The sequence below is a fragment of the Diceros bicornis genome, chromosome 7 (assembly GCF_020826845.1).
Source record: "Diceros bicornis minor isolate mBicDic1 chromosome 7, mDicBic1.mat.cur, whole genome shotgun sequence".
In the NCBI taxonomy this organism is placed as follows: domain Eukaryota; kingdom Metazoa; phylum Chordata; class Mammalia; order Perissodactyla; family Rhinocerotidae; genus Diceros; species Diceros bicornis.
The window spans coordinates 3,770,282-3,789,169 of NC_080746.1; the positions used below are offsets into that span (position 1 = coordinate 3,770,282).

The window sequence follows — 18,888 nt, forward strand, 5'->3', positions numbered from 1 at the left end:
GATGGCGTAAATACTGCAGGACAGAGGCTGAAGACTGGAGGCATCAGCTACTCTTGGGAGAGACTGGAGAGCAGGGCCTGGTAAACACTGTCAGGATCACCCCTTACAGACTTACTCCTCGCGTGATATTCTGTGTCGCAGGACAATAAAATGAGAGGTCCAATAATTTGAGGCAGAAAATGAGAAGAGGCTGGTGATTAAGAAGATGCTGGAACATTACTTGTGACATCTCATTTGGTTTTACCACCTACACAGTGAGGCAGGTGTTGTTAGTATTATCTGCTCTTTCAGATAATCAAAGTGAGGGCCACTTGTGCTCCAAACCCTACAAGCATTCCCGGTTACATACCACACTGTGTCCCGATTAAAAGGCCAGTGAGCTAGGGTGCAGAGACAGGGCTTTTGGAGCCAGGCTGACTGGGGTTGTATCATGTTGCGGCTTTGCAGTGGCTGAGAACTTGGGTTCCCTAGTCAGTCAGAACTGTGTACAGATCTCACTTCTCTTTCTGGCTGTATGACAATAGGTAACTTATCTAACTTCTTTCTACCTGTATTTCCTCATCCTTAAAAGTAAAATAGTAAACCTGCCTCCTAGGGTTTTCAGAAGGATGAAATAAATGATGTGTGGCAAATTCCTTGTATGGTAACTCCTGACACTTAACAAAGTTCTCAAAAATGAGAGTTCCTGGCAAAAAAAAAAAAATAATTCTAGAAGTAGAATTAAAGAGCTATTGACATTTACCATGTGCCAGGTACTATGATAGAACCCTTTTATATTCATTTACATTTATTCCTCACAAGGCCCCTGTGAGTTACCTACGATCACTACCCTGCCTTGCAGTTTGGGAAATGGAGGTTAGAGGCAGTTAGTCACTTGTTCAAGGTCATACTGAAAAGGGGAGCCCAGATGGCGTTAACAAAAGACAAAGCCAGCTACAACACGATTAAAGAGGGAGGGTAGGGAAGGGGAAAGGTCTGAAACTAGTGCCTGAAATACCCTAGGACCCTGGTGTGAGGGAGAGGCTTGGGTTAACATAGGTTCTAGGACTTGTCTACCACCTCACAACAAACACCTGACAGAATTGGGACTAGAACCGAAGTGTTTTCTCAACCGCAAAATGAGGAGGCAGAGCTGGGTGACCCGTAAGGTCTTTTCTAACTTGGCAATTGTGTGATGTAAATTAAACCCTGTGATTCTAAGGGTGTGTGGTGAGAAGAACTCTCAGGGGGAGGTAGCAAGTCAAGAGAGGAAGGAACAAAAGGAACCTCCTGGAGGGAGGGCATCTCCATGCCCTGGAAAGAGCAGAATGAGATGAGAGAGACTCTGACTGCACGTAATTTCTCTGATCATTGTCAGTTGCTTGAATTGTGCAAATTAAAAATAGGAAATGTGTGTCTAAGTCTATAAATAGTTTCCGTGAAGACAACCATTATAAACAGCCTCAGTAAAGCTTGAGTTGTTTGTGATGTCACCCAGTCCCTGGCATGTATTCGTGTATCCGTAATTCATAATCATTTGTTCTCATTCCCAACACTTCCTCTCATCAAAATAGAACCAAGAAGAAAGAATCAATCAGAGTACAGCAGGTCTAATCTTATACAGCTTAATATAAAACCATATCACTCCAGGATGTGTAGGGAGTCCAAGTTCATACTCAGAGTCTATAAAACTGAATAACATGGATGTCACCCAGCCTCCTAACCATTAGAATGTGACCTTATGCAAATAGACCTAGTCCCAACTCTCAGGGTGCCCCCACTGGATTCTCAGACGTATTTTGTGGAAAATCTCTTTGCACTGACAGTTAAATTCAGTTAAATTCACACACTGATTGAGCACCTGCTAGATACCAGGCATTGAGAAGCCCTAGGGATGCTGAGATGAATAGAGAGTAGTCCTTGATTACAAAGACAAGAACCCCCAGCCCCAGCCTAGTGGGTGAGAGACACAGAAAACAATAGAACAATATGAGAAGTACTTTGACACTTAATCCATATCATGTCGATCCTCAAGCTTTGTTCGTTTTACTTTCTAAATGTCTCTCACATCTCTCTCTCTCTGCCCATCTCTCCTGCTACCACACTTGTGGAAGCTGCCACCACTTCACTGCTGGACAACCTCCTAGCCAGTCCTCTCATGCCCAGTTTTGCTCCACTCCAGTCTATTCTCCACACTGCAGACAGCAGTAACCTATTTGCAATGTAAATCTGTCCTGCCAACACTCATCATCATCATCGTCATCATCTTTAATGCCCTCCCCGATTTCTCTTATGAAAAAAAGACCAAATCCTTAGCATTTCCTCCAATAGTCTGCAGGTTCTGGCTTCTGCCTGTCCACCCTCCAATTGCAGGATTTTACTCTTTTCACTTCAGCCACAGTCACCCAAGCTCACCCTGATGCCTATCTCTAAGAGCCTTTGCATATGCTGATCCCTCTGCCAGGAACAAACCCCTCACACAAACTCACTAACCAGGACACATCCTATTACGGGCGATCGTGGTGCCTTGCACTACTTCATAGCATACCCACAGTGGTAATCACACAATGATTCCTGTGATTATTTATCGGGGTCAGTGTTCTCCTCTAGACACTAAGCTCCATAATTTACATGAGACAGGGACCTTGCCTGTCTACTCTTCTACCTCACGGTAATCCTAGGACATAGCAGGCACTTAATAAATGTCTTAGAATGAATATATTACATCATTATGCACTGGTAGCCATGGAGAACAGACTTATAGTCATCTCTAGAGGGGGAGAGCTGATGGGAGGGTAGTATATCTCAATATCAGTTTTCAAGTATGAGTAGGACTTGAACCAGCAGATGAGTGGAGAAGGCACATGGGCGGAAGGTACAGCATAAGTAAAAATGTGTGATTATGAGTGAGCGTGGGGCGTGTAGAACATTGTCAAACAGGCTGACGTGGATAGGGCAGCAAGAGTTGTCTTGAGAAGGGAAGGGGAAGCAGTGGGCAAGTAATGAGAGAAGGAGAGCCAAGCAGGTGAACGTTCAGCATTATGCAATCAATGACCAATAAATGAAAATGGTATTTTCTGAGAAGCCACATGTAGAGGGTTGCCTTCTCTCCTCATAGTGCAAGAACTTCAAGTTCTACCTCTCAAGAGCTGACAGGCCGTGATTTTTTTAGTAACGTCTTTATGGGCATATAATTCATTTACCATAAAATTCATCCATTTAGAGTGTACTATTCAGTGGCTTTTAGTATATGCACAAGGTTGTACAACAATCACTACTATCCAATTCTAGAACATCTCATCACCCCCAAAAAAACCCTACATCAATGAACAATCACTCCCTATTTGCCCCTCTCTCCAGCCCTTGGCAACTGATGTACTTTCTGTCTTTATGGCTTTGCCTATTCTGGACATTTCATGTAAATGGAAATCATACAATATGTGGCCTTTTGTGTCTGGATTCTTCCACTTAACATAATGTTTTCAAGGTTCATCCATATTAGAACATACATCTGTACTCCATTCCTTTTTGTAGATGAATAAGATTCCATTATAGACTGCCTCTTGTTTATCCATTCAGCTGTTGATGGGCATTTGGGTTGTTGCCACTTTTTGTCTCTTATGAATAAAGCTGTTATTAATATTAGTGTATAAGTTTTTATTCTTCTTGGATATATACCTAGGAGTTGAATTGCTGAGTCTTATGGTAACTCTGTCTTTAACCTTTTGAGGAACTGCCAAACTGTCTTCTAAGGCAGCTGCACCATTTTACATTCCCCCAGCAAGGTATGAGGCCTCTAATCTCTCCATGTCCTCACCAACTCTTGCTACCTGTCATTTGTGTGTGTGTGTGTGTGAGGAAGATCATCCTTGTGCTAACATCTGCCAATCTTCCTAACATCTGCCAATCTTCCTCTTTTTTTTGCTGAGGAAGACTGGCCCCTGGGCTAACATCCGTGCGCATCTTCCTCCACTTTATATGGGACGCCGCCACAGCATGTCTTGCCAAGCAGTGCATCGGTGCGCACCCAGGATCCGAACCGGCAAACCTCAGGAAGCTGCAGCGGAGCGCGAGCACTTAACCGAGCGCGAACACTTAACCGCTTGCGCCACGGGGCCGGCCCCATCTACCTGTCTTCTTGATTGTAGGCATCCTAATGGATGGGAAGTGGGGCCTCATTGCGGTTTTGATTTGCATTTTCCTAATGAATAGTGATGCTAAACCTCTTTTCACGTGCCTACTGGCCAGTTGTGTATCTTCTTTGGAGAAATGTCTATTCAAATTCCTTGTAGATTTTTCATTAGGTTATTTGTATTTTATTGTTAAGTTATATATATTTTTATATAGCTTGGATACTAGTCCCTTAGTATCCTAGGTATATTATTTGTTAAAATTTTCTCCCATTCTGTGGGTTTTCTTTTGCACTTTCTCAATAGTGCCCTTTGAAGCACAAACTTTGCTTCAAAGTTGAAGGAACTGAGATTTAGAAAATGAGAAATTAGGCACAAATTAAGTCATTTATTGTCTCTAAATAGTATGAATAATTTCAAAAATGAATATATAAAAATGAATAATAACTAACATTTATTTAGTGCTTACTTATTTCTGGGCATTGTACTAGTGTAATATATACATTTCCACTTAATTCTGACAACTACCTAGAGAGATCAATTTTGTCGTCTTCATTTTACAGATGAAGAACCAGGGGCTCACAAGGATTAAGCCAAAATTGTCCAATGTTACACAGGTCTACTGGACTCCAGAACCTGCACTATGGTACATGGCCTTCTCACATGCTGTTTCAACCATACCATATCAACTTTTTGTAGAGTGGTGCTGATATGTCCAGAATCACACATTTCAATCCCCAATTACCTTTTCACAAAGAAATGTTTCACCTTTAGAAAAGCCTTTTCTAACTCAGGTTTGCTCTCTCACAAATGCACAATAAATATGTAACACAGTGTGGATAGTAGGCATTTATTCAGACAACAAAATTTTATTAATCAACTATTATGTTCAAAACCAAGCATAGTTCAACAGACTGGGAGCGTAGTGGTTTCTAAAGCCTATAGTTTAGGGCCAGAGGGACTTTAAACAAATAGTCATCAAGTGAATGTAAAAGCACAAAACTATATAAGAATCATTGAGAAAAATTTAAAGGTTGAAGAGAGCCTGTAACAAGAAAACCTGAATTAGATGGGGTGGCGGGGACTGAGGTCATTAGCAAAGCCTTCTCTGAGGAAGTAACATTAAAATCAAGCCCAGAGGGGGAAACATATGTGAGAATAAGGTGGAGAGTATTTCAGGGAGAGGAAAGGGCAAATGTCAAATCTCTAGGAAAGAAAACACTCAACAGGTTATGACACCCACTTCAAAACCAATGTATTCGTATATTACCTTTGTGGGAAAGGATGTCACCACATGGCAGTTTTCTGTTATATAACAGGAACACAAGGATGAATAGAGCAGATCCCTTCCACCGAATAGCTCAGTTGCAAAGACAAATGGTATGATAAAGACATAAACAAGAATGCCTTGGGAACAGAAGAGAGGGCAACTAAGGCAACATAAAGGAGCTCATATCCGAATTGAGTGTTGAAGGATGAGTGGATCATATGGCACAGAAGTGGGAAAGTGTTTTCCAAGCAGAAGAAATAGTGTGTGTAAAGGCACAGAGATAAGAGAATGATGTAGCCCCAGATAGTGGGGCTACTTGTCAGAGAAGGGGCTGAGAGTTAGGCTATGGCCAGACTGTGAATGGTTTTGTAAATACTGTTAAGAAGTTTGGACTTTACAGTCTTAGCAAGGGGTAGGTGTTTGGGGTGTTAGGCAGAAGCAAGGTATTTAAGAGGTGACTGTGGTAGGTGTCTGGGGTTTGAATTATAAAGTGGTGGCAGGTAGAGAAATGAAGATACTTTTGTAATGTCCAAGCAAGAGATGATGAGCTTCTTAACTAAACCAATGGCAGTGAGATTAGAGAACAAGGGCCAGGTTTAAGATGTGCTGGAATGTTTAAGAGCAGCTGGCCATGCTGAGGGTAAAGAGAGAATGTGTAAACACCTTATGGTAGCCCAGATACCTTTGGAAACTACCTCTTTCTCAAGATACTTGATTGCAATCTGATAAAATATTGTTTGTCTGTCTCTCTGTGTATATATGTATGTATGTGTACCAAGGAGACAGACACTATATTCTATCTAGGCCTATATCTATGTTTCTATCATCTATCTATCTATCTACCTATCTATCTGTCTGTCTGTCTGTCTATCTATCAGTCTATCTGAAATGACTACAGTTTGAAGTCCTTGTAGTTGTACACTGACAGTCAGCACAGTCATGTGCAGGCCCTGCTGTGACCCACCACCACCAATGACACCGGATAAATGCACTACCAGCGGGGGATCCTGGTGTCTGCAGACATGACTAAAACATACTGTGCTGTCTGTAATCCTTTAGTTAGACTCTTGTGGGTCTTATCATTTTCTTTGAGTAATTTTGGCATTTCAGGTAAGATTATTATATGTTTTTTGTGTTTGTATATTCATAAACACTAGCAATATATATCTATATCTATCTACCTATATATCGATATGGATATATAGATTCATTTGCCATAGATAAGTGTCTGCAAACTGAACAAAGTTCTCCTGTCAAAATATGTGAAAGCATTTAAAGTCGTTTCCAAGTACTCCTTTCTTTAAAAGGTTATCATGGAGACAAGGGGACAGTCATGCTTCTATTGCCAAGTTCAGTTCAGACTTAAAATTAAATTAAAAGTATTGAGTACCTCCCTTGCCAAGCACATGGCCCTGGAGAAATGAGGATGACTAAGGTGGACGCCTGGGCCGGTGGCACACAGTATCTGGGAAGCTGACTGGAATGAGATGGTTTTGTGCGTTGCGGTAAGCACTGTGAGGGGTGACGCACTGGATGGACATTCAAGGCAGAGGAAACAGAATATGCAAATATAAATATTGTGTTTGAAGCATTGATAAGAGGTTAAACAAAGAGACAGCATAATGTAATGGAAAGAATTCTATCATTTACTAACCATGTAATTTTGGCCAATTTACTTAACACTCCCCATGCCTCAGTTTCTTCATTTTTAATAGTGAGAATATTTGTTCTATTTATCTCATAATTTGTGAGGAAATCATGAAATGATGCATGTGCAAGCAATTTTAAAACAATCAATTTACATATTATTACATATTACCTATTAATAATAAAGATATCATAATTGAGAACAGAAAGAACTTTCCTTTCTCCCAATTCATTCTCCGTGCTTCCTTTCTTACTGGCGACCCACACCCTTGAAAGTGTACTTACCTTTCCTCCTTTGAGAAAATGACAGAGAACACTACAGACTTGCAGAGGGTGACAGACAGTTCTGCCTGGGGCTTGGTGGGAATGTCTGCATTAACCTTCCCAATTCTCCTCCAAGAAGCCCCCTCCAAATGGGTGACACTGACTGAGCGCCTGGGAAAAGAGGAGGTTGTGCTAAACATCCATGGAATTTCACAAATATCTCTTAATCCAGGACTCCTTAAATTATCCAATGAAACATAAGATGTGTGGAACTGCTGGCTCTGATTGGGGTCATGTTGAGAGATCTGTCTCTGGGCATCATAACTGCAATGGACTAAATCATGTCCACTAACCCACATGCCCCCACCCCCATCCCAACCCCGTTGTGTCTACCTTACACCAGGGAGACTCTTGGGTTTACAGCAAGAGAACTTCAGATGGCCTAACGTATCCAGCTAAAGCAGACATTATTCTGAGAATATTTTGGAATGTGCACTGAAGTTGTTGCTTTATAAAAGTGAGAAAAGTACTGACATTTCTAAGCCCAGAACTATTTTTAACAAGGTAGAAAATACTAAAAAATAGGTAGTACAGTTTTCTCAAAAGAATACAGTGTAGTTTGAATGTACACTATTTTTTCCCAGTGTGTCTTTGGGTAAAATATGTGCAATGAAATTTCAGGCCAAATCCTAATGCAGAAATAACCCAAAATATGGCAGATTTATAAGATAGGTAATTTTTATTTATTTGCTAATGTGCATTCCCTTAAGAACTCAAATGTTCTACGTGTTACTTATGGCTTCTCCTTGAAAAGACTTACCTCTAACTTCTCAGCAGCGTAAAACTCCAGGCTGCATAGAGGTCTGAATCAAGCATCAGCCATAATTCTCCTTTGCCCCTGACTCAGGGTGGTTTGGAATCTACTAGTACTCTACCTGTTCAGTAATCAATAATTCGTAATTAACTGGCAGTTTGAATAAATCAGCATAACTGTAGGCTTGAAGCCTCCTCTCTCTGTTCTTCCTTTTATTTTGAGAATCTGAGAGAAAATTAGGAAGAAAGGTATCTGAAATCCTCCCTTAAAGTTTTGCTTCTCCTTAATCTTTGGATTTGTTCAATCTGTTCTTTGAATCTTTCTTTCAAAGACAAATTAAGCAGGTTTCCTTTTCAGCCTTGCGCAGACACTGAGGAAATAGAGACGTGTGCCATTCCATCCTTGTGCCCAAGCACCTCACTCTCTAGGGAAAAGACAGGCATAAAACAATCAGCTGTAATACAACCTGCTCAGTCCCATCCCCCAGGGAGGTTTAGACAAAATGCAGCAGGAGAGATGGGTGACTCTCTTTTTGGGATTTGGAGAGAGGTGAGGGACAACTACAAGAGGATAGGTGACCTTTGAAGTCCCTTGAAAGATGAGTTGTGTCTTTTCAGGTAGGAAATGAAGAGAAGACGAGGAAAAGCAAAGCCATGCAAGTGCTTATGCTTCTGCTTGTTCCAGGGAGAGCCAGGATCCATTGTCTGCAACGTGCTGTGTTAGTGAAGACTCTCCCCGGAGATGAGGATGTCAGTGGGTTGTGGGTTAGACTGTGGAAGGCTTAGGTCAGGCAAAAGAGGATCTGTGTTAAGCCTGGTGGGCCATGGTGAGTTAAAGGAGTAGGTAGGGGAATAGTTTGATTACATTATTGCCTGAAAAGATTAGTCTTTTCTGGCCACATGGAGGGGATAGGTTGGAGAGATCCAGAATTGGAAAGAAACCAGGTGGGGGGCTCCCGGTGGGAGGCTCTTGCAGCTATCCATGTGAAAATTTCTGAGAAGCTCAACCAGGACAATGGTGATGAGAAGTGAGAGTTGAGAAGGAATCTAGGAATTTTCCAATGTCGAGCTTAGAATTGAATTAAGATTCAGGCCTGTAAAAGGGGCAAGGTAGACAGCAAGACCAGGGGTCATGTCAGCTTATGCAATGCTAAAGGTAAATGGACATGGACCCAGCCCATGAGAGGACACAGTTTATTGTGAAAGATGTTATTGTTGCTGTTGTCATCCTTATCGTTGTTGTCACTTAGTAGCTAACATTTCTTGAGGCTTCCTGTATGTCAGGCACTCTGCTAAGCCATTGTTTTACTTAAACTTCACAACACAAGGAGTTTAGCTGCTACTCTCATCTGTGCTTCATAGGTGAGGAAACCAAAGCTTGAAGAGGTGAACGCAATTTACCTTTCAGCAGATCTTTCAGCAGGTGAGGAGTTGAGCTCCAGAACCCTGCTCCCAGCCGCTAGGATACTATGTCATTAAAAATATGTGTTATAATCTTATAGTAATAATAGCAGCAGGGACAATATATTGTTGGTGGGGTCCAGGGGAGAAAGCAACTAACTGATTCGGTGAGTCAAAGGAAATTTCACTGAGTTGTAAAGGATATGTTTTAAGGAATGAGCAGGAATTTTCAGATAAAGAAATGTGAAAGAAAAGAATTCCAGGATGGAACAACCTATGCACAGTCAAAGAATTTGAAAGGGTCTGTAATGCTCAGGAAATGATAACTAACTGAGTGTGGTTGGCTTTGTGAGTGAGTTATTGCAAAAAAGGGCTTAATGGGGCCACTCATGGTTATCTGCATAAGCCAGCAATTCCACTAAAAGGAATGTGCATGTGGACAGAGAGGAACTCTTGAATACTACATTAAGGATTTTCCCTTTGGTTTTGCCTTTCAATCAACAAGCACTAATACCTGTCTCTTCAGTTCCTCTGCTTTCTTCCCACCCCACACACACATCTGCCTCCTGCTACAAGACATACTACAGAGCTGCTTCTATCAGGTGTGCACTGTAAATGTTGTGTTACTGGCCACATCCTTGCCAAATCAAGCAATCTGAAAATTATCATTGAGAATAGTATTCATCATAAAAACATGCTATATGAATATTTATAGGCCAACACTTCATTTTGAGAGCAAAGAATCATTCTCATATATTTCTTATCTCCTATGTTTTTTTACAGTTCCTCCCCAGATCATGAACATCTCCTCAGATATCACTGTGAATGAGGGAAGCAGCGTGACACTGCTGTGTCTTGCTATTGGCAGACCAGAGCCAACTGTGACATGGAGACACCTGTCTGTCAAGGGTAAGGCATTATCTGTAGGAAGTTTTCAGAATCAGTACATTGAAGACTTGGTTCTAACTCACAACAGAACTTCAGGAATCAGAAAACAATGCTGTATTGTAACACAGTGATGTAAAAGCAAAGGCCACATGTATCAGTCACTGAGTGTTCCATTCCAAAAGAATAATTGGTAGAGAAAATTTACTGAAGTATGTTCTCAGTCCTTTTTATGACCTTAGAAGACCTTTGTTTTTCCAACTATGAAGAACAGATGTGCATAAGAATAACTTCCGATAAAGATACTAAATTCTCAAGGTGGTGATGCATGGGTCATTAGTGGTTTGTCCTTTCTCGAAGTAGAGTGCTAGAACATGAGAATGTCCTTTGAAAACCTGGGTGTTATTGTGCATCCAGGAGAAAAAGCATCTCCTTCCTTAGTGCCTTCAGGGCGTTTACCCAGAGCCACATCAGTTTGACCAGTACATCAAGAGTCCTTCTTGAGTAGAAGAATGATAGAGATGGTTAAGTGCACCTGGGCATGTCTGGGCTGGGCACTAAATTATTGGTATTAAAACGTTAGTTATGATCATCTCCAACTTAAAAAGAAGGGAACCAAAAGGACAATTGCCTTATCCCCTTGGAACTAAAACTTACTCCAAGTTAAACTTGAAGAGATGGGCAGAGTCACTTGATATATTTACACTGTTACTAGAAACTATGATTAATTCTAGAAATTACACAAGAAACAAGTACTCCCTCAGGCATTAGAACATGCAAACATGAAACTCAGTGGACAGGAAAATGTGTGGAGTATGCCTATGTATGATGTAAAAAGAGTATAGATCTAGAGAAAAACATAGAAATAAATCTCAGTAACCTTGAGATAGACAAAGATTTGCTAGGACACAAAAAGCTCTAACCATACCAGAAAAATAATTGGTAAATTTGGCTTTTATTATTTTTCTATGGCTGCTGAAACAAAGTACCACAAACCGCATGGCTTAAACAACAGAAGTGTATTTTCTCACAGTTCTGGAGGCTAGATGTTCACAACGAAGGTATAGGCAGGGTAGGTTCCTTCTGAGACTGTGAGGGAGAGTCTGTTCCAGGCATCTCCCCTAGCTCTGGGTGTTTGCTGGCCATCCTTAGTGTTTCTTGGCTTGTTGATGCATCACTCTGATCTCTGCCTCATCTTCACATGGGTTTCTTCCTGTGTGCATCTTTCTGTGTCAGATTTTCCATTTTTATAAGGATACCAAACTCATTGGATTAGGGCCCACACTAATGACCTCATCTGAACTTGATTACCTCACTAAAGACCCTGTTTCCAAATAAATCACATTCTGAAACACTGGGAGTTACGACTTCAAGGTATGTTTTTTGGAGGGGATATAATTCAACCCATAAGAGGCTTCTTAATTTAATCAAAATTAAAAGCACCATTAAGAATAAATTTTTAAAAAGCCACAGAGTGGAAGAAAATATTTGCCATAATTATATCTGATAAAGAATTTACCTCTGGGCTATATGGGGAATTCTTACAACATAATTCTAACAACCCACCTTGAAATGAACAAAAAATTTGAACAGACAATTCACAAAAGAAGATACATGAATAGAAGATGAGCTCATGAAAATATGCTCAACATCCTTATCACAGAAATGAAAATAAACTGTAATGAGATACTACTAAACAACTACTAGAATGACAAAAATTGAAAAGACTGACAATATCAAGTGTTGGTGAGGATGCGAAGCAACTGAAACTCTTATACATTAGCTCCAGCACTCTGAAATGGTATAAGCACTACGCAGAAAAGCTTGGCACTGAAAGTTAGATGTACACTTAGCATATGCCCCAGCAATTCCACTCCTAGATATTTACCAAAGATAAATGAAAATATATGTTCACAAATATACGTAGTACACAAGTGTTCCTAGAGGCTTCATTTATGATAGTGTCGGGGGAAGAGGGAGAATCTCCCTCTGCCCTTTCCCTTAAGGTTCTTCTGGCTGGCCAAATAATCAACAAGACAGGTTAGCAGGAGAAAATAATACCAAGTTTAATAACATGTATACATGGGAGAAAGCAGGGACACTGCGTTTCTCAACACAATAGCAGAAATTCTCGTCTTAAATATCATTTTCAGCCAATGACAAAGGAGGATTTTGGGGGTGGGGGAGTCAGTTACAGGAGATTACCACTAAAGCACAGTAAACAAGAGTAAGGTTTATTATACAGCCCCAAGGCCTCATCTTCCACATTGATAAGTTACTAGAAATGAGCTCACCCCCCCTTTTTCTCAATACAGAGAGGGAGATACCTTTACAAATGGAGACTTCCCTTGTAAATGATTGTCTGACAACTCCTCGCAGGGCCATCCAAAGAATGTGGCCAGAGAGACAGGACTCCCGATAAGATGGGCTTGTTGGTGCCTTTTCTATTGTAACCTCTATCCTAAATTATCTTTTATAGCAGTCATGATAATAACCCCTTCCTAAAACAGATTTTTTGGTTTTAAATTCTTTAGGCAGTTTGGGAGGGGAAACTCAAATATTTTTCCTGAGCTCTCTGAGTCCTTATTGTCTTCAGCTCGAAATAATCCGCATACCAGAGTGGTGCTTCCTGGGGCAGCTTGCCCTGAGCACCATCAATAGCCTCAAACTAGAAACAACCCAAATAACCATCAAAATGTAAATAGATAAATTGTGATGTATTGAAACGGACAAGTTCTCAGCAATTAAAAGGAATAAACCATTGATACATGTAACAAAATAGATGTGTCTCAAAAACATTATGCTGAGTAAAAGAAACAAGACACAAAAAAATACACTCTGTGTGATTTTGTAGAAGAGGAAGAATATTCCTCTCCCCTCTAGGTTCTTCTGGCTGGTCTAAGAGTTAAACTGACATGAGACAGAACAAGAGAAAATCAAACAAAGGTTATTAACATGTATCCCCGCGAGAAACTCTCCAAAATGGTTGACTCTGAGTCTAACATGTATACTCTGAGTAAGTCTCCAAAATGCTTGAAGCCACCACCTTAAATACTATCTCCAGGTAAAGACAAAGGAGGATGTTGGGGTAGTGGTTTGAGACTTCAGAGGGGAGGAAGGCAATTCACATGGAAATGAAAAAGTAATTGTTTGGTAAACAAATGTTTGCTGGGCCATCTATAGACAGACAATGTGACCCTAGAGAGAACTTTGATAAAAATGGGCCTAGCAAGGTTCCTCCCAGTCTATCACATCTAGAGTTATCTACAGTGATAGCTCCTTCCTGGGATAGGCCTTCTACTTTAAAATTTTTTGGCAGTTAGGGGAAAGGTCAAACTTTCTTTCTGAGTCTTTTGTTCTTAAAAATAATCAAGCAGAGACATATTTTGGGATGACAAATTCTGATCCCCCACAATTTCATTTATGTGAAAGTCTAGAACAGGCAAAACTAATCTATAGTGACTGAAATCAAGTCAACGGTTACCCAGGGTACGGATTTTTGGAGACTTGACTACAAAGGGGCACAAGGGAATTTTAGGGGGGTGATGAGGATGTATTATGTCTTGAGTGGGGTGGTGGTTATGTTGCTATTTAAGTTAGTCAAAATTATCAAACTGTGCACTAAAAATAGGTGCATTTGCTGTGTGTAAATTAAATATCAATAAAATTTTAAAAATATACATCCAGAGATGTAGGAAATAATGACCTGAAAATTTCCCCCTAATTTGAAATTATGTGAGTAGCACTTACTAAAGGAAAGACTGGATTTGTTACTAGGAGCATCATGTAAGCTTTCGCTCTCTCATTTCCTCCGTGTAAATTGAGAGTACGTAGTTCAGCCCCTGCCTTGTAATAGGGAAAGGAAATGCTAATCTCCTGAACATTCGTTGTATAAAGACCTCAGATATTGAAACTCCAAATGTCAATATTATAAAGTAATACTAACAAGAATATTAAAATACACGTAAGGGATATCACAAGGCTCAACTTTAATATAAACACAGCAATAGCTTGTGTTCCCAAAGACAGAAGCCCCATGGGAATTTTTGCTTCAAGTCAGAGGGAATTTTGGATTTATATTATATACAAAAAAAGTCTAACAATCAGACAATTTCTATGTATTTGGTAAAGTTAGATGGCTTTATAAATGCTTGAAATCCCAGAATGCTTTTATTTGATCCTAAAATCATAGTTCTCTAAGCCTAGAAATCTTTTGAAAGGCATTTTGACGTCGTGAAAGAGTTTTGAAGCAATTCTTTATAATGGTACCTTGGTAACATTTCCCTCTTAAAATAAGGGAGATTCATCCATATTCCCAATCTTTTATATAACATGATAGTTGGCAATTTCGCCTCAAAAAAGCCCAGACAATCCTAAATTTAAATTATCCCTTCTCCATAAATCTCCCAGGCTGTGCTCTACTTTCAAGTTGGCTTTTGTTTTTTCACAGCACTGGCCTTCACTCTGCTGTCTTTCATTTCCCCATTGTCTTTTTCCCCTCTCTCAATGACATTTAAACATTTAAACTCAAAGCATTGTTTCCCAAGTTTGAAAAACATTGGAACCTAGAGAGTTTGCAAGTTTGAAATTTGCATCTGCAGGGTGACTACCAGTATTTATTTTTAGAAGGCTCTTCCTTCTTGCTTGGAGTTGAGGAGGCTTTGGGAAGTTGTTTTGAAGGTTTAAAAGAGCAGCCAATAAAACTTGAACATCAAAATAGCATTTTTAGAACAGTTTATTTGTTAGTTCAGCATACAAGAATGAGGAAAAAAAATTGCACTGACAATTCCTTTGAAATTCCAATAAGATTACATTGGAGAACTTAGTTCACTGGACAGCTATGTTCCAAAAATGCTAAAACAATATTTGAAATCCATTCTTTAAATTTGGAGATCCATACAACAGAAATAAACAAACTTTCATTTAGAAAAAAAATAATGTTTTAATGAGCAGATTATTAAAGATCAAGAATAGTGGTAATGCTTGTGGTTTAAAATGACTGCCCAAGAACATGCCACCAATCTCTAGAAATTATAGAAAAGAGGTAAAGACTCACGATTCAATAAATTGATTATCACAATAGAGAATAATAATGGTAAGCTTTTGTGGATCAGAAACTATGAGGAATCTCTGAAATATAAGAAAGTAAATAGACGTAATGATGGGAAAAAACTATGTTACCTCACAGGTCAGTTTTTGCCCACCACTCAGAAAGCCAATCATCAGAGATGAGGAGATTGCAGAGAGAGAGAGCTTTTATTAATCACAAGGCAGCCCAAGTGTGGAAAAGGGAGACTGAATCTCAAATCTGCTACCCTGAAAACAGGGACTCAGGGATATTTATGGGGTAGGTCTGACCAAGGTGGTCTGAAACTATTGGAGGTGAGGAGAGATGGGGTAATTGACGATCTGCCCAAGCGTAGTCAGGCTTCATGCCTCTTCGTAGGACACTTGTTCACAGAATAGCGGCATTAGCATGCCCTGAGGGTGGAGTTCCAATCTCTTGCTGTCAAAAGGTCACTTATTGGATTCATGTCTGTGTGGGCCCAGTTGATGTGTTGGTGGTCTCAATCTGGCCTGAAGTGGACAAGGGGTTCAGTTCCTTAGTCAGGCTTCATGCCTCTTCGTAGGACACTTGTTCACAGAATAGCGGCATTAGCATGCCCTGAGGGTGGAGTTCCAATCTCTTGCTGTCAAAAGGTCACTTATTGGATTCATGTCTGTGTGGGCCCAGTTGATGTGTTGGTGGTCTCAATCTGGCCTGAAGTGGACAAGGGGTTCAGTTCCTGAAAAAAATAGCTCAAACACCCATCACCATGGTGACCCCGGCTCCAGGGGGATGTTACCTATAGGAACCTAGTGGGAGTCAGACAGCCTATTGCCTGAAGAGTGCAGTTAACAATGGGTAAGTTTATCATCCAGATTTACGACCTCACCTTCTGTTCTGATAAGTTTGTAGGTAAGGCCATCAGCCCTTTTTCCTGGTACAGGGAAGAAGATACCTTTACAAATGGAGATTTTCTTTACAAATGTAAATGTCTCTTATAAAGGGTAAGCAGAACTAAGAATGGGCTTAGCATGGACCCACCCAGACACGGAGATGTCTATGGTAATAGCCTGTTCTAAGGGCAGGGCTCCCATCCCTAACTTCTTTGGTTAGTTAGTGGGGGTGGGGGCCATGTCTTTCTGGCAGAGAAATATTTTGAGGTGACCAATTCCGATCCCCCATAGTTACTAGCTGCTTAATCATCAATGGCTAACTGTTTGCCAGTTTCAACTACAGCTCAAAATGCAAGAATATGATAGACTTGAAATGATAGCTAGTTGAAAAGAGAAGGGTTTTACATCATGGTGCACTGGTAAATGTTTCAAACTGATTGGGGCTGAGGGGAGGGGAGAGAGGGGAGTCCTGGTAGCATTTGCCAATTTCCGTGGCACAAATATTCCCATCATTGCCACTTTCCTAGGAGCCCCTTTGAAGTCACTTTGTTTTTTTGGCTCATTTTCTCTTAAAAACAAACAAACAAACCAAAAACAAGCCTTTTGTATGACAGTAGGGTGAAAGTTTTGAAAAAATCACCAAGATTCCAGATGTGGATCTAAAGACTCCCCAGCATTTCTGATCTCCAGAATAGATGTGCAGTTGGAGACCTCTTGACTTTCAATTTCCTTTGCAATGTTGACAAATGTGCCAGGATTCTCAGAAACTAGGCATTCCCAGAGGACATCTGCCTCACTTCTGAGGAACGGTGGAGATTTTTACAGGATCATGATTATTAAGTATTGTGAACATCTCAAAGAAAAGTCCTATAGAAACATACATTCGAGAGCTTTGCGATTGACATGCAAACCACTGAGCATTTGACCATGTATTTTTTCTTTAGCTTTAGATATAAAAAGTTATATTTAATTTATTTTCAGTAGCAGGTAATGGGTTTTTTAAAAAACATATATTCATATGGATTTGCTAGAGAATATAGCACTTTTTTAACAGCCTTCACACATATAGAAATTTGTACTGAGTAACATACAGTTTGGGAAGTAGGATAGTGATGGAATCACAAGCCACTGCCTCAAAGAATTTTCCACTGATAAGAGTGGGCAGGTCCCAAAACAGGCAGGCAAAGTGAATTTGCAAGTGGCCAATGTGTTTGGAATACATTGTGAAAAAGGGGGCTTCCAGGAATGATTTTCTTTTCCCTTCCTGAAGGACAGGAGGAGGGAGGCTGGACCAGCATTGATTAGGAGGCTCATGAATGTAAAAACGTGAACAATGTAGAAACAAAAGTTGCAAAGATGGGCATGGCAGAGGAGACAGTATAGGCTATTGTGTTCTAAGGAGGGCTGTCTTTCCCTCTGATGATGCCGTAGTAATCTACAATGCTTACACACCTGGACCCATTTCTAGTGACATATTCGGAAAGGCCAGATGTTTGGGGAAAGTAATAAAGTCTTCTTTTTTGTTTCCTTTCCATGGAGATTTTAAGATGACAGCTATTCACCTGTGAGTGAGTCACTCCTACAATCTACTCATACACAGTAATACCTCAGGGAGCAAGTGAATGAGTTATTTCACAGAAGTGAATTTTCCAGGTAACCGAAGCTGACTCCTTTATGCATTGACTTGAGTCATTTTTAATGGAAGCTTTTAAAAATGTATTATGTTCTCCTCTGTTTCCTTGAGTACAGTGAATGCCATTTAGCCTCATCTTTATAATGTAACATCAACATCATACATATTAATTGCCTGTATCTCAGCATTTGGGGACTGGGATAACTAGCAATATGGCTCTAAAATACTGTTTAAATTTTTATGTTTGTTTTTTATAGTTTCTCTATTTTTCCTTCCTTCTCTCCAATTAGACTACTAATTGTCAATTCTTCCTAAAGTCAGTGTACCTGCCTTTTCAGCAGCCACGTTTCTTCTGATTATTTGCTTCTAATTTGTAGTGAGCTAGAATTCATGTAGCCAAGCTGATTAGAACTGAATAAGAACCTACTGGTGGGAGAGAACCTTCTCTGAGGATAGGGCATGAGCCTTCATGAATGTGATAAATGACACTGATGGTAGGTGTTTTGGGGAAGAGAATGTTTGGCTTTGCTCTAGATGTATGAGTTTGCTCAGATGAATGAATTCCATGTGAGCTAAGAGTGCTAATACTGGCAAAGTCATTACCCATGGTTCTGACCTGGTTGAGCAGTTCTTTCCATCTTCTATTCACTCTGCTGGATGTTGAGGTCACCAAGTGTACTGATCCAAGACTGTTTTCACTACAGCCCTTATTTTTCATGCTAGAAATGTTTGAGAAGAAAGTCTTAAAGGAAATTCCAAATAAAAGAAGCACTGACCTGCACTCATGTGTAGATGTCAATTCTCTTTGGCTGGTAGTATTAGCTCATAGACAGAACATGGACTTCAGAATCTTATAGACCTAAGATTGAAATCTGGTCTGAGCACTTAACAATCTGAGTGACTTTAGAAAAATCACTTCATCTCTC

The 18,888-nt window shown here is 40.2% G+C and overlaps 1 protein-coding gene across 1 annotated transcript in view; it reads left to right on the plus strand.

Moving 5' to 3' along the window:
• The window catches only part of OPCML (opioid binding protein/cell adhesion molecule like), a 473,626-nt gene that overhangs the window by 365,973 nt on the left and 88,765 nt on the right, over positions 1 to 18,888 (plus strand). The window contains exon 3 of the mRNA XM_058544787.1: positions 10,288 to 10,413. Within this exon, the coding sequence (XP_058400770.1) occupies positions 10,288 to 10,413 (126 nt within the window). The remainder of the gene's footprint in view (positions 1 to 10,287; positions 10,414 to 18,888) is intronic.